General features: G+C 46.3%; 1 protein-coding gene across 1 annotated transcript; it reads left to right on the top strand.

Moving 5' to 3' along the window:
* The first annotated feature begins 12,372 nt into the window (after positions 1–12,372).
* Positions 12,373–16,984, top strand: POGK (pogo transposable element derived with KRAB domain). Its single transcript, XM_033076256.1, has 3 exons — positions 12,373–12,663; positions 15,494–16,841; positions 16,928–16,984. Exons 2-3 carry the CDS (start codon positions 15,543–15,545, stop codon positions 16,982–16,984), a joined length of 1,356 nt encoding a protein of 451 aa, XP_032932147.1. The 5' UTR covers positions 12,373–12,663; positions 15,494–15,542.
* Positions 16,985–17,413: the final 429 nt, after the last annotated feature.

Raw genomic sequence — 17,413 nt, 5'->3', positions numbered from 1 at the left:
TATTGTTCAAATCCTGTACGGCATAAGTGCATAACACTGAACTCCATGTAAAGTGTTAGCCAACTTTTTTCACATTTTGGTCAGAAAAAACAATCCCTCTAGGCCTCAGATCCAAGGACACCCTAAAGCCTCAGGCCCCGGAAAGTATAAACAAAAGTGAATTGGCAGGGAGCAAACTGGGGGCATATGACTTCATTACCTGAAGCTGTAATTGGAGGATTAACCCCTGATATGTCAATGAACCAAACTTATATCTGTCTGCAAAATTCATTGTCCTAGTTTAGGGCAAATTTGGGGAAAACCTCCGGAAGAAGCCCCCAGAAAACAAAACCCCCACAACTCCTCCCCCCACCACTGGGTTCGGGAAGAATTTCCTCAGAGGAAAAGTGGAAAAAATCTGTTTATTTAACAAACAAAACACTCCTCAACACAAGAAAAGAAAATGAACAGCCCCAGATGACAAAAAAAACTCTTTCACCACTCTGATAGGATGGCAAACTCAGAAGATCTCTCCTGCGAGTGGTCAGCCAGTTATCGGTCTCCAGCGCTGGGGATGACTGCTGCAAATCACAAATTGCAGACTCCCGGTTTTCCTTGGTGTTTCCCAGGTCCCGGTCCAGAACAGGTTCACATGGTATTCAGAAAGGGAAAGAAAGAAAGAACACACGAAAAAAAAAACCAAAACCAGTCCTGGGAAAGAAATTGGACTGCCTATCTAAACTAACTAATAAGCAAAAGCAAAAGCAAGCAAAGCCAAAGCAAGCAAAAGTAAAAGCAAGCCAGAGCCAGCAAACCTAGCCTCCCCTAAGCACAGACGATGGGGGAGGGGAGCCAGCTGATAAGCAGACAAAACAAACCTTCACTTAAACAGAACACACGATTGGGGATACAAGCACCATAACGTCACTCCAGGACATTCCACCCCTTATCTCCATATCATGAGTACACTACTAAACACCATGTAAAACTTCATCAAGTAACAACATCCATCTCACTTGCTCAAACCTTCGACACTTACACATTTCCTTCTGTCTCATGTCTGTGTGATCTAATTTACAGACAATGGTGGTAACATTCAGCAAACAATGATATTTGCATATGAGTCTCACCCCACAATCAGATCTCCCTGAGGTACACATCATGTTGTTCCATCTTTCTGCATTACCCACGATGTACAACCTGGTCCTTGAGCAAAGACAATCCCACGAATGGGTTTGTCTGTTCTCGAGGCAGAATTAATCCATACTGTCTTCCCTAACAAACCTCTGACATGGGCCACTGGGATGTTATCTCCATCTACTATATTAAGGGACTCAGACTGGGCAGGACCTGCTCGGTTGGTGGAGCCTTGGGTGTTCACTAACCAGGTGGCCTTTGCTAAATGCTGTTCCCAGTTTTTAAAAGATCCCTGATGCAATGCTTTCAAGGTGGTTTTTAACAATCCATTGTACCTCTCCACTTTACCTGCAGCTGGTGCATGGTAGGGAATGTGGTACACCCACTCAATGCCATGTTCCCTAGCCCAGGTGTTGATAAGGCTATTCTTGAAAGGAGTCCTGTTGTCTGACTCAATTCTCTCAGGGGTACCATGCCTCCAAAGGACCTGCTTTTCAAGGCCCAGGATGGTGTTACGGGCTGTAGCATGAGACATAGGGTAAGTTTCCAACCATCCCGTGGTGGCTTCTACCATGGTCAGCACGTAGCGCTTGCCTTGGCAGGTTTGAGGCAGTGTGATGTAGTCAATCTGCCAGGCCTCCCCATACTTGGACCAACACCCCCCACACCAGAGGGGCTTCACCCACGTGGTCTGTTTGATGGCAGAGCACGTCTCACAGTCATGGATAACCTGAGAAATACTGTCCATGGTTAAATCCACCCCTCGGTCTCGTGCCCACTTATAGGTGGCATCTCTACCCTGGTGGCCTGAGGCATCATGGGCCCATCGTGCTAGGAAAAACTCTCCCCTGTGTTCCCAATCAAGGTCTATCTTCGACACCCCTATCTTTGCAGCCTGATCTACCTTCTGATTGTTTTGCTGCTCTTCATTAGCTCTACTTCTGGGGACATGCGCATCTATATGGCGAACCTTCACAGGGAGTTTCTCTAACCGGGTAGCGATGTCTTTCCATTCTTCAGTAGCCCAAATTGGTTTTCCTCTACGCTGCCAGTTTGCCTCTTTCCATCTCTCCAGTCATCCCCACAAAGCATTGGTTACCATCCAGGAATCAGTGTACAGATAAAGTTTTGGTCACTTCTCTCTTTCTGCAATGTCTAGGGCAAGCTGAATGGCTTTGAGTTCAGCAAATTGGCTTGATCCACCCTCTCCTTCAGTGGCCTCTGTGACCCGTCGTGTGGGGCTCCATACGGCTGCTTTCCACCTCCGATTCATCCCTACGATGCGACAGGAACCGTCGGTGAATAAAGCGTAACGGGTTTCCTCTGCCGGCAGTTGGTTGTATGGCGGAGTTTCTTCAGTCCGTGTCACTGGTTCTTGTTCCTCATCTGTGACACCAAAACTTTCACCTTTGGGCCAATTTGTAATTACTTCCAAAATCTCAGGGCGATTCAGTTTTCCAATCCGAGTGCACTGTGTGATAAGGGCAATCCACCTGCTCCATGTAGCAGTAGTGGCATGGTGGGTGGAGGGAGCCTTTCCTCTGAACATCCACCCTAGCACTGGTAGTCGGGGTGCCAGGAGGAGTTGTGCTTCCGTTCCAATCACCTCTGAGGCAGCTTGGACTCCCTCGTAGGCCACCAAGATTTGCTTCTCTGTTGGAGTGTAGTTACCTTCAGACCCTCCGTAGCTCCGACTCCAGAATCCCAGAGGTCGGCCTTGAGTCTCCTCAGGCACCTTCTGCCAAAGACTCCAGGACAAGTCATGGTTCCTGGCTGCAGAGTAGAGCACATTCTTCACATTTGGTCCTGTCCTGACTGAGCCAAGGGCTACGGCATGAGCAATTTCCTGCTTTATCTGGGCAAAAGCTTGTTGCTGCTCAGGGCCCCAATGGAAATCATTCTTCTTGCGGGTAACCAGGTAAAGAGGGTTTACAATCTGACTGTACTCAGGAATGTGCATCCTCCAAAAAACTATGACTCCTAAGAAAGCTTGTGTCTCCTTGTTGGTTGGTGGGGTCATAGCTGTGATTTTGTCGATGACATCAGTAGGAATCTGACGCAGTCCATCTTGCCACTTCACTCCCAGGAACTGGATCTCCTGAGTAGGTCCCTTAACTTTACTCTTCTTGATGGTGAAGCTGGCTTCCAGAAGGATTCGGATGATTTTCTCTCCTTTCTCAAACACTTCTGCTGCTGTGCACCCCCACACAATGATGTCATCAATATATTGTAGATGTTCTGGAGCCTCACCCTTATCTAGTGTAGTCTGGTTCAGTCCATGGCAGATGGTAGGACTCTGTTTCCACCCCTGGGTCAGTCGGTTCCAGGTGTACTGCACACCCCTCCATGTAAAGGCAAACTGAGGCCCTCATCTTCTGCCAGAGGAATGGAGAAAAATGCATTGGTAATATCGATAGTGGCATACCCCTTTGCTGCCTTGGACTCCAGCTCGTACTACAGTTTCAGCATGTCTGGCACAGCAGCACTAAGTGGTGGAGTCACTTCATTCAATGCACGGTAGTCCACTGTAAATCTCCATTCCCCTTCAGATTTACGCACAGGCCAGATGGGGTTGTTGAAGGGTGAGTGGGTTTTGCTAACCACCCCTTGGCTCTCCAGCACTCAGATCATCTTATGGATGGGAACCACAGCATCTCCAGTTGTTCTGTATTGTCAGTGATGCACTGTCGAAGTGTCAATTGGTACCTTTTGCTCTTTTCCCTTCAGAAGTCCTACTGTAGTTGGATTCTCAGACAGTCCAGGCAAGGTGTTCAATTGCTGGATGCCCTCTGTCACCACAACTGCTATCCCAAATGCCCACCTGAATCCTTTTGGGTCTTTAAAATACCCCCTTCGGAGGTAATCTATGCCTAAAATGCATGGGGCCTCTGGGCCAGTCACAATAGGGTGGTTTTTCCATTCCTTTGCAGTCAGACTCACTTCAGCTTCCACCAAGGTAAAGTCCTGTGATCCACCTGTCACGCCAGCAATAGAGACAGATTCTGCCCCCACATATCTTGATGGAACTAATGTACATTGTGCACCAGTATCAACCAAAGCTTTATACTTTTGTGGTTCCGATGTGCCAGGTCAACGAATCCACACAGTCCAGAAAACACGATTTTCCCTCCCCTCGCCCTGGTTCGAGGCAGGGTCCTTCTAAGTCTGTTTATCCTTCTTTCCTTGGGCACATGTCTTAGAGGTTCCGTCAAGGGGATCGGACATGTCATCATCATCATTGTCATACTTGGTAATTTGGCTGCGGGCAACTGGAGTTGTTCTCCTTTTGATGGAACTTCCTCTTTGAGTCTTGCCTTCCTTCAATTCATGCACCCGTTGTGCCAGAGAAGCAGTAGATTTTCCGTCCCATCTCATGTTTTCTCCACAATCACGCAGGAAAAACCACAGCTCAGCTCGTGGGGTGTACCTTCTCTCCCCATCGGGGGAACATCTGCGTTGAATACCAGGGCCTCTAATTTGTACAGCCAAGATTTGGAGAAGGTCCTCCTTAATCTCCTCCCTGAGTCTCTTATGATTCTCCTCTATCTTGTCTTTTAATTTCTGCAGACGTGTTTCCACAGTTGCGATTCTGGCATGTGTTGGACCATGTACAGCATCTGCATATGATTGGAGCTTCTTCGTCATATCAAGCATGGTCTCATCGCTCTCATCCCGCTTCATTATTGCTAAGGCAGAAGCGTATTCATGTGGCCCAAGTCGCACAAGTTTTCGTCACATCACAGATGTACATGGTACCAAGTCCGGATTCCTAGTTGTTATGTCATCTGAGAAGATAATCTCTGCCACTGCCATTTCTCTCAGGTGTTGGATCCCTTGTTCTATAGTCTTCCACTGTGTCTGCTGCATATAAAGATCGTCTGCACATAGGTATCTTTGTGCTACACTGTCCAGGACCCATGCCCAGAGGCTGTGAGGGTTAGTCCCCATTATCATTCCTTGGTCTATGACAGGATCATGTGACAGGGATCCCAAATGCCAAGCTTCAGTGCCATCCAGAATTGTAGCCTCACCTGCAGCATCCCAAAGACGGACCAATCAACTAATTATAGACTCATCAGGTCGTCAAATGTAATCCTTTCTTAGACCACGGAGGTCCTTTAGGGAAAAGGACTCAATATTGGCCTCTGATCTTGTACCAGTTGCTTTGACTCCTGGTTTTATGTCAGGAGGCACTGAGGCTCCTTCTCCTGCATCATCATCATCCACTGGTCAATTGGTCTTGTCTGTGGACTTCCCACTTCTCGTGCTAGTAGCAACAGCCATTGGTTGAGGCTTACTGTCTGGTTTGGCTGCTGGCCTCGAGCCTGGGGTGTTGGTTGCAGCCTGAGTGACTGGGATAGTGGCTGATTTATCTCCCTGTCCCCTTTCCTCTGTCTGCTGCCCTACAGTATCTAGCAGGGTGCGATAAGCATATGCCAGGGCCCAGTTCACTGCAATGATCTTTTTCTCCTTAGAGTTATCATGGCACTTCTCTTTCAGGTACTTTGCCACCTCAGTTGGGTTCTGAATTTGTTCACATGGAAAGTCCCAGACTATAGGGTCAGAAAATTCGTTCAAGATTTGGCCCATATCCTCCCATTTCCCACACCGCTCAGGATTCCTCACACTTGGCTCTAGTCCTGAGTCAGGAGTCTCATCAGTCCCTCTAGAAATCACAGCTCTTATCCTATAGAAACTGCAGACTGTATAAAGAAAGCTTACTAGATTAAACACCAGAAAGATGGTCTCTTTAACATTCAGGGGAAACTGAACATTCTCTAATAGGGATGTAACAAATTCAGAGGAGAGGAAGGAAAACAAAGGCTGAAAAGTCTCATCCCCTGCTTCTCCTCTAACAAACTGGGTACACAACCATAACCATGAACCATACATTCATAGAACAGACTCCAGCATCTTTATAAACCTCCTGCAAGCCATTACAATTAAGCCCAGTCCGATGGATATTCTGGTCAGTACCCCTCTACTACAGAAACTACGTATTAGGGACAATACCGGAGCTATTTCTGGATGAGAAAATAAACCTAGGGACCACAGAGGTATTATGACCTCAAAAAACCCTAGGGACCAGAAACACATGCAGGCCTCCACCCCAAGAGACATTATGAATTCAAACAACATTATTAGAACAAAGTTTTTTCCACTTTCTCGAGCCCCTGCCCCACGACTGGGTGCCAATATTTGTCCTAGTTTAGGGCAAATTTGGGGAAAACCTCCGGAAGGAGCCCCCAGAAAACAAAACCCCCACAACTGCCCCCCCCACCACTGGGTTTGGGAAGAATTTCCTCAGAGGAAAAGTGGAAAAAACCTGTTTATTTAACAAACAAAACACTCCCCAGCACAAGAAAAGAAAGAAAATGAACAGCCCCAGATGACAAAAAAAACTCTTTCACTGCTCTGAGAGGATGACAAATTCAGATCTCTCCTGCGAGTGGTTGGCCAGTTATCGGTCTCCAGCGCTGGGGATGACTGCTGCAGATCACAAATTGCAGACTCCGGTGTTCCTTGGTGTTTCCCAGGTCCCGGTCCAGAACAGGTTCACATGGTATTCAGAAAGGGAAAGAAAGAAAGAACACACGAAAAAAAAACCCCAAAAAACAGTCCTGGGAAAGAAATTGGACTGCCTATCTAAACTAACTAATAAGCAAAAGCAAGCAAAGCCAAAGCCAGCAAGCCAAACAAGAAAAAGTAAAAGCAAGCCAGAGTCAGCAAACCGAGCCTCCCCTAAGCACAGACGATGGGGGAGGGGAGCCAGCTGATAGGCAGACAAAGCAAACCTTCACTTAGAACACACGATTGAGGATACAAGCACCATAACCTCACCCCAGGACACTCGTGACCAACGTCCATCTTGGGTGTAGCCTCTGAGGTTTCTGACTGCCCAAGGTGTACCTCTTGAAGGCCTGTAATAAATACCTACTTTTATTCTCTTAACGTTGTCTAGTCTCTGTTCCAGGTAGCCACTCCAAGGCATCGGGCCAGGTGCGATTATCAATGAGGCCCCAGAGGTAGCAGCCCAGATTAGGACAGGCAAACAAGGCTGAATACACATTCCAAAGCAAACCAATTGCCTCTGATGTCAGCATTCCATAAATGCAGTAAAATGAGCAAAGCAGTTTTGATTGCTCTCCTGATCGTAAAGAGAGCATCATAATGGACAAATACTTCCCTCTATGCAGAAATATGTACAGGGTACAACATGCACGTGAGTACACCCAGAAACATGATGGTCAGGGAAGTTTCTATACCCCAATACACTAATGCTTCAGAAGAAAACTATAACTCCAACCTCTCTCAAGCCTTACACTTGGTTCCAAAAGACATGCCGGTTTAAAAGGAAACTGGCAGGAGAAATTGATCTCATTCAACTACATCAAGAGACATTAGAGGTCAGAGTTACAATTTACTAGAGATTACAAAAAATACAATAATACAAAGAAAACTGGTTTTAACACACTATGTTGGACTATAAATTGGCTTATGGTTTGTAAGGTGACAGTCACAATACTGTTGAAATTCTGGTCCTCCTTCGGATCTGTCCAGTGGTAGCATCCAAAGTCCCCAAATCCAACCATTATATATATGTTCAAGTTCACGTTGGAATGCTCAGTACCTCCCCCAGGACTGGGAGTTTCACAGTGGAGGAAGGTAATACTGTGAGACATGGGATATTTTGAGAGTCTTTATTGGTCTAAGCACTGCAGTTGTCTATGATCCTAGAACCATTCATTCCATTATAGCCCATTAGTCAAAGTGACTCCTCAGGCAGGGTGGGAATGTGCTGGTGCTTTTTCAAGTAGGGAGTTATCAGGGCTGAGTAATTGTGTGAAGAAAGACAACCCTTCTTTTCAGGGTTGGCCTGTTCTTCCTTATCTCATTTAAAACACAGCCTGTAGCCTGAGGTGCCAGGTGTACAGTAGGTAGATACTGCAAGTGACACAACATTAGCAGTTCAACAGGAAATACACAGAATGTGGTACAACACACAAGTTGCTTACATGCATATAGTGCTAAACTGGCACCATACTCCTGTAACCAGGACTCCCAGGTCCAAAAAAAGCTGGATGCTTCCAAAACAGTGCACCATGGTGAAACCACCCTTGGAAAGCATGCCTGAAGCCTAACACACAGCATCTACAGTTTTAGCAGCAGCCTCCATGGGCTTTCTCTACGTTGGCGTACCACTGCCAAAGAGCTAAGTCTTTGCTTCCTACAAGATGCAAGAGACTAAGGGATTCCAGTGTCACGATTCAAATCAACAGGCAAACCACTATCTATCTCTGAAACACTGCTACCTGGCTGAAACATTCCACATACTTTCAGTACAGGGAGACACCCCTTGAACTTGCAGAACTACTTCCCCTCAGTAAGACGCGCAAGGCCGAGGTGATATCCCCATGACAAATCTTTATTGTGCAACTGCTGCTCAAAGCTTTTATTACCTTCCACAGACACACAGAAAAAAAAAAACAAAACTAAAAAAATTACACATAAAAAGCTGCTAGATTGATGGGCAACAGATGAAATCCATTCAGTGGAGATTTGCACACGTGCAGCAACTCTTGCGGTGCCAAAATCTTAGCCAGGCGGCCAGCCCAACTGATGGCCACCCAGAACGGGTAGATGTATGCGACAGACAGACTGCCCACCCTCGGGCCCTTCATCCACAACCATCCGGAATCCATTGGTCAGGCTCAGGTGAGCAACACACATCTTTCCAACAATCATTACATGCCCAAGAAGCTGGAGAAGGAAGTACAAACCCATAAATAAGTAAAATTAAAAGAAAAAAGCAACACAAAGAGGGGAGAGGGCAGGAAGGGAAGGAATGAGAGCAGAGAATCACCCAGAGAAAGCAGCTAGCCAGTTCCTAGCAATTCAACCTTTGCATGTCAAAGTAATGTCCGTCCAACTGCTGGCAACTGAAGGTTTCCAAGCAAAGCTACAAGGGCCAATCATGTACGCTATAGGGGCAAAAGAGAGCTCGGCAATTTTTCTCAAGCTAGACAGCAAAGGACTACGAAACAGTCGCAGAAGCTCACTTTGTCTCTGGGTTAAAGCCCCCATTGTGTCTTTAGGCAACATAACCAATCCTGGTGGAAAATAAACTTTAGGCTGCCTTTTGCATAGGTTTACAATACTTTGAACTTGGCTTTCATATCTAAATGCAAAACATCCAGCACCTCTCAACCACCTTTGTAGGTCTCTTCCCCTGACCTGTCAAAAATCCCAAGTCGTCATCTGTGGTAATAGTACTACTACTCTTGTGGTAAACCATGAGAATAGGTACCAGAATGTGCTGCAAAACAACACTGCATTTTGCACCAGATGTACATACACAGGGACCAGCACTGCTTTATAGCACTGCTTTTAGTCACAAAAAGCTCAACTCCATTACAAGCTAGAGGCAAAAGATCATAGCACCAGAAAACCCAAAGTAGCCTAATGCGCCCTATCAAGAGGGAAAGGGGGGATGGGAAAAAGTCCAGTAAATGGAGAATTATCTACAGGTACAGTTTAGCATACTGAAAACTCCCGCAGTACTTACACATGCACCAGAATCTCCCGTTTCCGTCAAATCAATAATTGGCTCCTTAGGCATGACTAGGAAAAGTATCCCAGGTTGCAGCAAAAGTCCGTGGAACACACCGCACTGCAGGAAGAGTGAACAGTTAAAACATAACTGGCTTCAGAGAAAGGTAAGAGTTTATGCAAACAAATCTGCCCCGCTGAACTCCTACAGAAGCAGATGACCAGATACCTCAAACGCAAGTCAGAACATTGGATTTTCTTGCATGATTCGATGTCATTCACACAGAGGCAGGAGACAAATGGCTTAACTGAATCATCAAAGAGTTTAGTGAAGTGGAAGAGCAGTGGTCATTCATTTCCCACAGGACAGGGAGCTCAAGTATTGAACAAACTATAATCACGGGAAGCCTGCAAGTGTCTGCTAAAGCAGAAGGAATCCCTAACTGTTAATTTTCAGCATTTTAATAACTAAATTATATGGGATATTACCTTAAAATCGCAAAGGAAATGACTACATTGTTTCCCCCTGGCCTAAGTAGCTCACTCTAGTTCCCGGTACCAACATTCGTGACCCTTGCAAGCATGCTCTTATCACGGTCTTACTTCCCCACAGAAATAAGAACTGGGAAGTTCGGCAGCCTGCAGGATGACCATTTTCTGGAGTTTTTCTTTAAAAAGAAGTAACAGTAGAAGGTCCAATTCCTTGACCTAGTAATCCAGTTCGGAGGTTCAGAACCAAATTCTAGCACGGGTAAGCTCACAAACCTCTTTGAAGCAATTACAAGATACATCGAGATCGGCCTTTCTCCTGTGTTGAAACAACTAATTTCAATCAATAATCATTCGTTTACTGTGCACATACACACATATACGGAATGCCTGAGATTGACTGCGTCTGCCTAAAATATGTGTTCAAAACTATCATCCTTCATGAGGTAAAACCATTCTCATCCCTCGGCAGCAAATTTTGCACGAGTTGCAGTGCAAAAGGGACATCACACGGCAAACGTTTACGGCTAACACCAAGCACGCTACCGTCGGAGGTTCTTCTCTACGCGCGCACTCGACACAGTAGGGTGGGAGCCGAGGTGAGGCCGGATAACATCAGCAACCCAGTACGTCCACGGCAGCCGGAAGGCTGGGGGTGCGGCACAGAACAAACTTAGGGGATGGTGCAGCAGAGAGCGCCATAAGCCAGAGAGGCCCCGTGCGTCCCCCGTCCCTTCACCTGTCGCGCTCCGTGGCACCGCACACCTGGTCCTTGGCTCAGGGTTTCTGCGAGGCCGGGAGGTGGGGGAGGGAAGAGGGATAGGAACCGCGAACAAAGCAAAGCCGCGGCTACCTCCTAGTCCTCGTCACTGACGGTACCGCTGAAGAGCCTTGCCGATGATTTTTTCCAAGACAATAGTAACGCCACCAGGCGGCACAGCCCACACCCTGATTCTCTCGTTCGCCAAGAACAAAGGCCGCTGTGGTCTCCGCGCTTCCACGATTTGGCCAGGCCCTCTACGGCCCCAATTGGGCCGCCGGATCGCCGCTGGTAAATCCTGCGCCTCGATTAGCTGTTTTGTTTGTCGCTTTTGTTTGTCCCCGCCTCTTTGGTGGGTCCGCCCCGGTCAACCTGGTGCTTCACGTTCTCAGGTAGTTTGGGTGTCCGCAGGGTGCGGAGGGATCTTCTCCATGTAGTGCTGCGACCCTGAGGGCGGCCTACGAGGTCGCAGAAGAGGCTGTAGTAGCTACAAGTACTATTTGTTATTTGTAACCGCATCAAGTCCACCGCAAAGGTGCCTGTGCCTTTTTGGTGCTGCTCCCTCCAGTCAAATGACTGCTTAGCCAGGGCAGTGCAGACCTGGCCTTAACTTCTCAGGACATTTTGAAAAACCAACAGAAGTTTCTCCACACTGCTGAATGCCCCACTTCCATAGCAGATAGTTCTAAGCTGCACGTGTCCTGGAAGCAAATAAAATACAAAGCGTGCCTTTGGCACTGCTGACTTGAGGGGCTAAAGACAGTAGAATTTGGGCTAAGCTGAGTAGGAGGCTTTTAGAAAAATAGGCAGTGCCCTCAAAGCTGCCCAACGGTGGTCGTTGGTGCCCTGCATCCTCGGGAACAGTTAGCAGTTTGCGTGGTCCACAGTCCTGTGTTTGAATATATATGAACCCTGATTTCCTCTTTATTATGACAAGTATATCCTTAGCCACCTTTGCAGCAAGGGCATGTTGTCCTTTTTTGCAAAACTGCTTTCCTGCTGATAGAACTCCAGCATTTACTGGTATATGAGGTTATTGATCCCCAGGTGCAGGATTTGTGTACATTGTCTTGGTTTGTAAGACAGGTGTTTGCCAAGGAAGGCGGGAATCTCCCTTGGAATAGAAAATGTGACTTCTTTCCTTCCAAATTATTATAACTCCAAAATGACAGGGCTTTCAGGCAAAGATATGGGAAAAGGAATAACAGTTTTTTACTAATATGTCATTGTATAACCAGGCAAACAACCAACAACAATGGCAGCAACAACAAACAAAACCAGAAAACCAATAACAGCTTTGTCTCGGCTGTCAAGCACATTCCCCTTTGGTGTAGTTATGGTCACAGCTGGCAGGGATGGTGTTGGCTCCCGGCAGGGCAGGTTTGATGATTCCTCCGCAGCTGCAGGGGACGCTGTGGCACGAACTCAGCCTCCTGTTTGTCTGGTTAATGGCCACTCAGCCGGCAAGAGAGATAGAAAAAGGGGCTTACTTTACGACCTCACAGGGGCATCCAATCACAGTTCCTCTCCAGATAGCAAAATGGGTTGTAGTAGGAACCTCGGTGCAGCGGATGACACGTCAGAGGTGGGCACACCCGGGCTAGCAAAGAAAATGTAGTAGAAACTCGGCAGTTGTAGCAGGAGCAGCGGGGTGTCTCGGCAGGCCCGGGGTGCTGCGTTACAGTGTATCGAAAACTTGGAGCATTGGCAGAAAAATGGCGGTGTTATAAATTACTCACCACAATCGGGTAGGTCAATCAATAAGGTAATTTATTAATTCGTTGATAAGTGTGATAATTGATAAAAGATTCGTGTTAATCATAAAAGTATTTGGGTTTGTATAAACCAGAATACTAAGGTCCTAAGTGAAGCATAGACACTTGATAGAGGAAAAATGTGATTAAATAATTCTGTTTTAAATTCCCCTGTTATGAATATTATGTTTCTAAATAATTTGTATCTACTACCAGTTTGTAAAATCAAATTTTCCAATAGTCCAATAGATTTTGCAAAATCAGACTTCCTGCCTTTGTTTTATCAATGACTGACTATCTACAAAGACCAGAACTTGCCGATTTCTGCCGGTTTTATCTACCAAGACCAGATGCTTATCTATGAAACTGACTCCCAGAGACTACACGGATGTTTATTTCGACCACCACTGCTTGCCTGGCAAAATTATTGATTACAAAGAGGAACCATGCTATAAGAAGAAGCTGCAAACCAAGGTTTGACGGAGAGTGGAGAAGGCAGTGACCTCTCACGTTTCCCCAGCGCTGCTTTGCTCTGTCTATATAAAATAAAGCAATTTAAATTTTGCTGAATATCGAGACTTTTTGTCTCTCATTTATGACATAAGGAATGGGCAAGCAGCGCTGGGGATGCGGGGAGTCTGTGCTCCACCAACACGTCTGTCCTACCCCTGGTCGCTGCCCCTTTTATAAGCAGTTTCTGGTGGGGCCGTGTCATGCCTACTGTGCTGGGGTACAAGTCCAAGCAAGCCCGAATACATTGGCTAATATTCAAGCAGCAGTGGCTACAAGCCCCCACCAGGTCTGGACAAGGTTCGAACATGTTGTCAGGTTACACTCCTAGCAAGCAGGCAACAGCAGTAACAAGTCTGTTCATGTTTGCACAAGCCCGCGTTTTCCTTATACATAAAAAGTGCATACAATTCATAATTATAGTGTCAAAATAAGAAAAAATACATAAAAACTTTCAGGAAAAGTAATCTGCAAACTGTAGAGTTTTATGTCCAAAAAGGAGACAGAGGAGTCCTTTTTGCTTTATTTGAATAAAGGGAGAGGCCATGGGGCATTCCCCTGGGATCTCTCAAAGTTTTGGAGGACACAGCCTCCTTTTGTCCTAATTTCCCGGCCGCATTTCCCTCTCTCTTTCCCCATTGGCTGAGGTACTTGAGAGGTACAGACTTCCTGGAATGCCTGATACCTGAGATTCCCCTCTAATGTATAGCCCTCCCTTTTAATTTTTAATTCTTATAGAATTCATAGTTTTACCCCATTGTTTCTTTCATCTTCAAATACCCAGTTTCGTTTATCAGCAAACCTACAGTTTGTTTGTAAAGGCAAATATATTTTCCCATTCATCAATTGGTGGAATCAATCCCACTGTTTCTTTTATCTCTCAGTCTTATCTACCATCAGATGCATAGCTTGTTTGTAAAGACAAATTCAGCATTCCTCTCAATCCCTCCTCTTTTATTTTTAAAAATTATCTTTACAAACTTTAGCTATCATTGACTTAATTTCTTGTTCCTGAGTCTTTTTTGGTTTTGCAATCATTTGCAGTGACATCAATTTCTGTCCTTGTGTAGCCATCTGGATCAGTAGGGATGGCTATTACCTGCATCTCTTTGATCACATGTTGAATAAGTTGTACTAAGCAAGGGATCATGCATAGTAAAAAGATTAGAGTTGCTACAGCACATAAGAGGAAGAAAAGCAGTTGTTTAACCCACAGTCCACCAGATAGCCATGAAAACATGTCCTATTCCCATCCTTTCCATGTTTGGACTGGTACATGAGCTTTCTTATTCCTTTTGCTATTTCTTTCACCACCTTTCCATTGCCATCTATTTGCAAACAGCAGTTTGAGTCATTAAATTTACCACACACTCCCCCTTCTGCTAATAAATAGTCTAATATCATCCAGTGTTGAAATATTGCATTTCTCATCTGAGTAGATCGGTCAGCAAGAAGGTCAAGAGCTGTAGCTGTCTGGTTGCTTACTATTTCAAAGACAGCTTGTAACCTAATTATCCAATTTAAATTATAAATGGGTTCTCTGGCACCTGATATTAATTCATTAGGATTCCAAGTGGCTGGTCCATAGTGCTGTATGATTCGTTCAGGTGGCCATTCATCATCACCCCACTTTTGGGCACTCCCTCCAGCCAGGGATGAAACACTAATCTTAAAGAAATTAGGATTTTAGTTAAAAGTAAAAAGTTAAAAGAAACTGGGCTTGAGATAGTTACCTGACAAATAATTGATTGCCTGTCAATTTATGTTTGCTTAGCTGTGCTTGCAATGGGAAAGGATGAAACTAGTAGTTAGGTCCAAAGAATACGAACAATTGCAACCAGAAACTCATTCTTTGTAAAACTGGAGTTACCCCAAAAGCCATTTGTATTGTCATTAATAGAAAAGGTCAGGGCGAGGAAGACTCGCCTTACTTCCTCCTTTTAAGACCCCTCCCCACAAAAACGACCCCAGACTTAATTCAAGAAGCCAACCACACATGCTTAATAGCCATTCAAGCTACAGTAATTTCACGAATACAAGCCGCAGCAAGTAGACTAAAATTTTGGTGGAAACCCGGAAATGCGGCTAATATTCGGGTGCGGCTAATTTATGAACAAAAAAGTGATATCTGCCCTTACCTAGTATCATGCCGGTCCAGTCCCGAGCCAAAACAGTTTGAAATCCATGGTTTCCCGGTGTTCCGACGATGAACCAATCAGAGAACAACTTATTGCCTGCCTGTGGATGACGGCATTACTGAGGGGCGGGGGGGGTATTTTAGCAGGGTGAGTTCCCGGGGCCCATTCTTTTTCAGCGTGTTCTTCTCTCGGCGTGTTCTGCCCTCGGCGACTTCTTCCCTCGGCATGGCTGCGGAGAAGAGAGTAGCGTACGACGCGGAGTTTAAAGTGAAAGCGATTAACTATGCAAAAGAACATGGGAATAGACCTGCAGCTAGAGCATTCCACATTAATGAATGCATGGTACGCAGATGGAGACAGCAGGAGGAAGAACTTCGTCTTACAAGAAAGACAAAGAAAAGTTTCCGTGGCCGTAGAGCACGATGGCCAGAGCTGGAGGACAGACTTTATCACTGGATTTCTGAGCGAAGGGCAGCTGGCCGAAGTGTATCTACTGTTGCCATTCGGATACAAGCCAAAGCAATTGCAAATCAATTGCATATAGAAGAATTTAAAGCAGGAGCGTCTTGGTGCTTTCGTTTTATGAAGCGACAGCAGCTCTCCATTCGTACACGGACCACGGTGTGTCAGCAGTTGCCGGTGGACTACAAAGAAAAGGTAGCCAGGTTCCGGAGTTACTGCAAAAACAAGATCTCTGAAAATAATATACAGCCGCATTGTATAATTAACATGGACGAAGTCCCCCTCACATTCGATATGCCATTGACGAGGACCGTGGAGCACACCGGAACACCGACAGTACCGGTAAGAACCACGGGGAATGAAAAGACGTCGTTTACGGTCGTCCTCGGCGTTTCGCTAGCTGGGCAGAAATTACGCCCCATGGTAATTTTTAAAAGAAAAACCCTCCCTAAAGACAGATTTCCAGATGGAATAAAGGTTCATGTTAATTCAAAAGGCTGGATGGATGAAGAGGCAATGAAGATTTGGCTAACGGAAGTTTATGGTGGCACACTGCATAGGTTCTTTAATCAGTTACCGGGACTGCTAATTTTGGATTCCATGCGTGCCCACACGACGAAACTCGTGAAAGAAATCGTGAGAATAAAGAAGTCGGAGCTTGCTGTAATACCAGGTGGCTTGACCAAAGAACTGCAGCCTCTGGACATAGGTATTATTCGTTCCTTCAAGGCTAAAGTGCGATCTCTGTGGGAAGAGTGGATGTTGGAAGGCGAGCATTCCTACACTGACACCGGGAGGCTGCGCAGGGCAAGTTACGCTACAGTCTGCCAGTGGATACTGGATGCCTGGGGTAAAGTAACTACCAGAACTATCAGCCGAGGGTTCGCCAAAGCTGACATCATTCCTGGACTGACCAGCAATGCCATGGAGAGTACCGAAAGTGATAACTCTGACGGTGAAGGTACGGGCGAAACCGCCTCACGTTCGCTGGATCCCACCATTGCCCAACTGCTGGTTTCCGATACGGAGAATGAAGACTTCGATGATTTCATGGAAGATGAAGCCGCTGATGAAGCAGCTGATGAATGAAAAATGAAACTGTTTAAAAGTTTAATAAAAGTGTGTGATATTTTTCTGTATTTTTTAAGTGTTTTCAGTTTTCTGCGGCTGCGCGGTTGGCCGTCCTTGTGCGGCTGCGCAGGTAGCTGGGCTCGCGTGGAGGTGGGGGGGGCGGGGGGCTGAGCGGGCGGGGGGCGGGGTGGCACTCGCTGAGCTCACAGAAGAGGCGGACTCGCGCAGATGAGCGTGGGGAAGATACGGCTCAGCTCGGAGCTCGGCCGCTCGCCCGCGGGGCTGAGCGGGGTGACCATGCCGGTGCGGAGGAGTGGCTCCACTCGGTGCTCAGCTGCCCGCCCGCGCGGCTCAGCGGTTGTTTAAAGGCAACGCGGATCTGTTGGGAATGTTCGCAAAATGACCACACTATTGTTCGTGTATTTTTCGGCTTGTAAATAAAACTTGCAGGGAACGGTGCCGCAGCTATTGTCTGTGTCTTTTTTCACTTGGAAACAATGTTTCCGAGGTCGGCAGTAAACCAGTAAACCCCGGCAATCCGCAATCGTGTTACTAAATGACGA

This window comes from Catharus ustulatus, chromosome W, assembly GCF_009819885.2.
Source record: "Catharus ustulatus isolate bCatUst1 chromosome W, bCatUst1.pri.v2, whole genome shotgun sequence".
NCBI lineage: Eukaryota > Metazoa > Chordata > Aves > Passeriformes > Turdidae > Catharus > Catharus ustulatus.
This window is presented reverse-complemented; position numbering and strand designations above follow the sequence as displayed.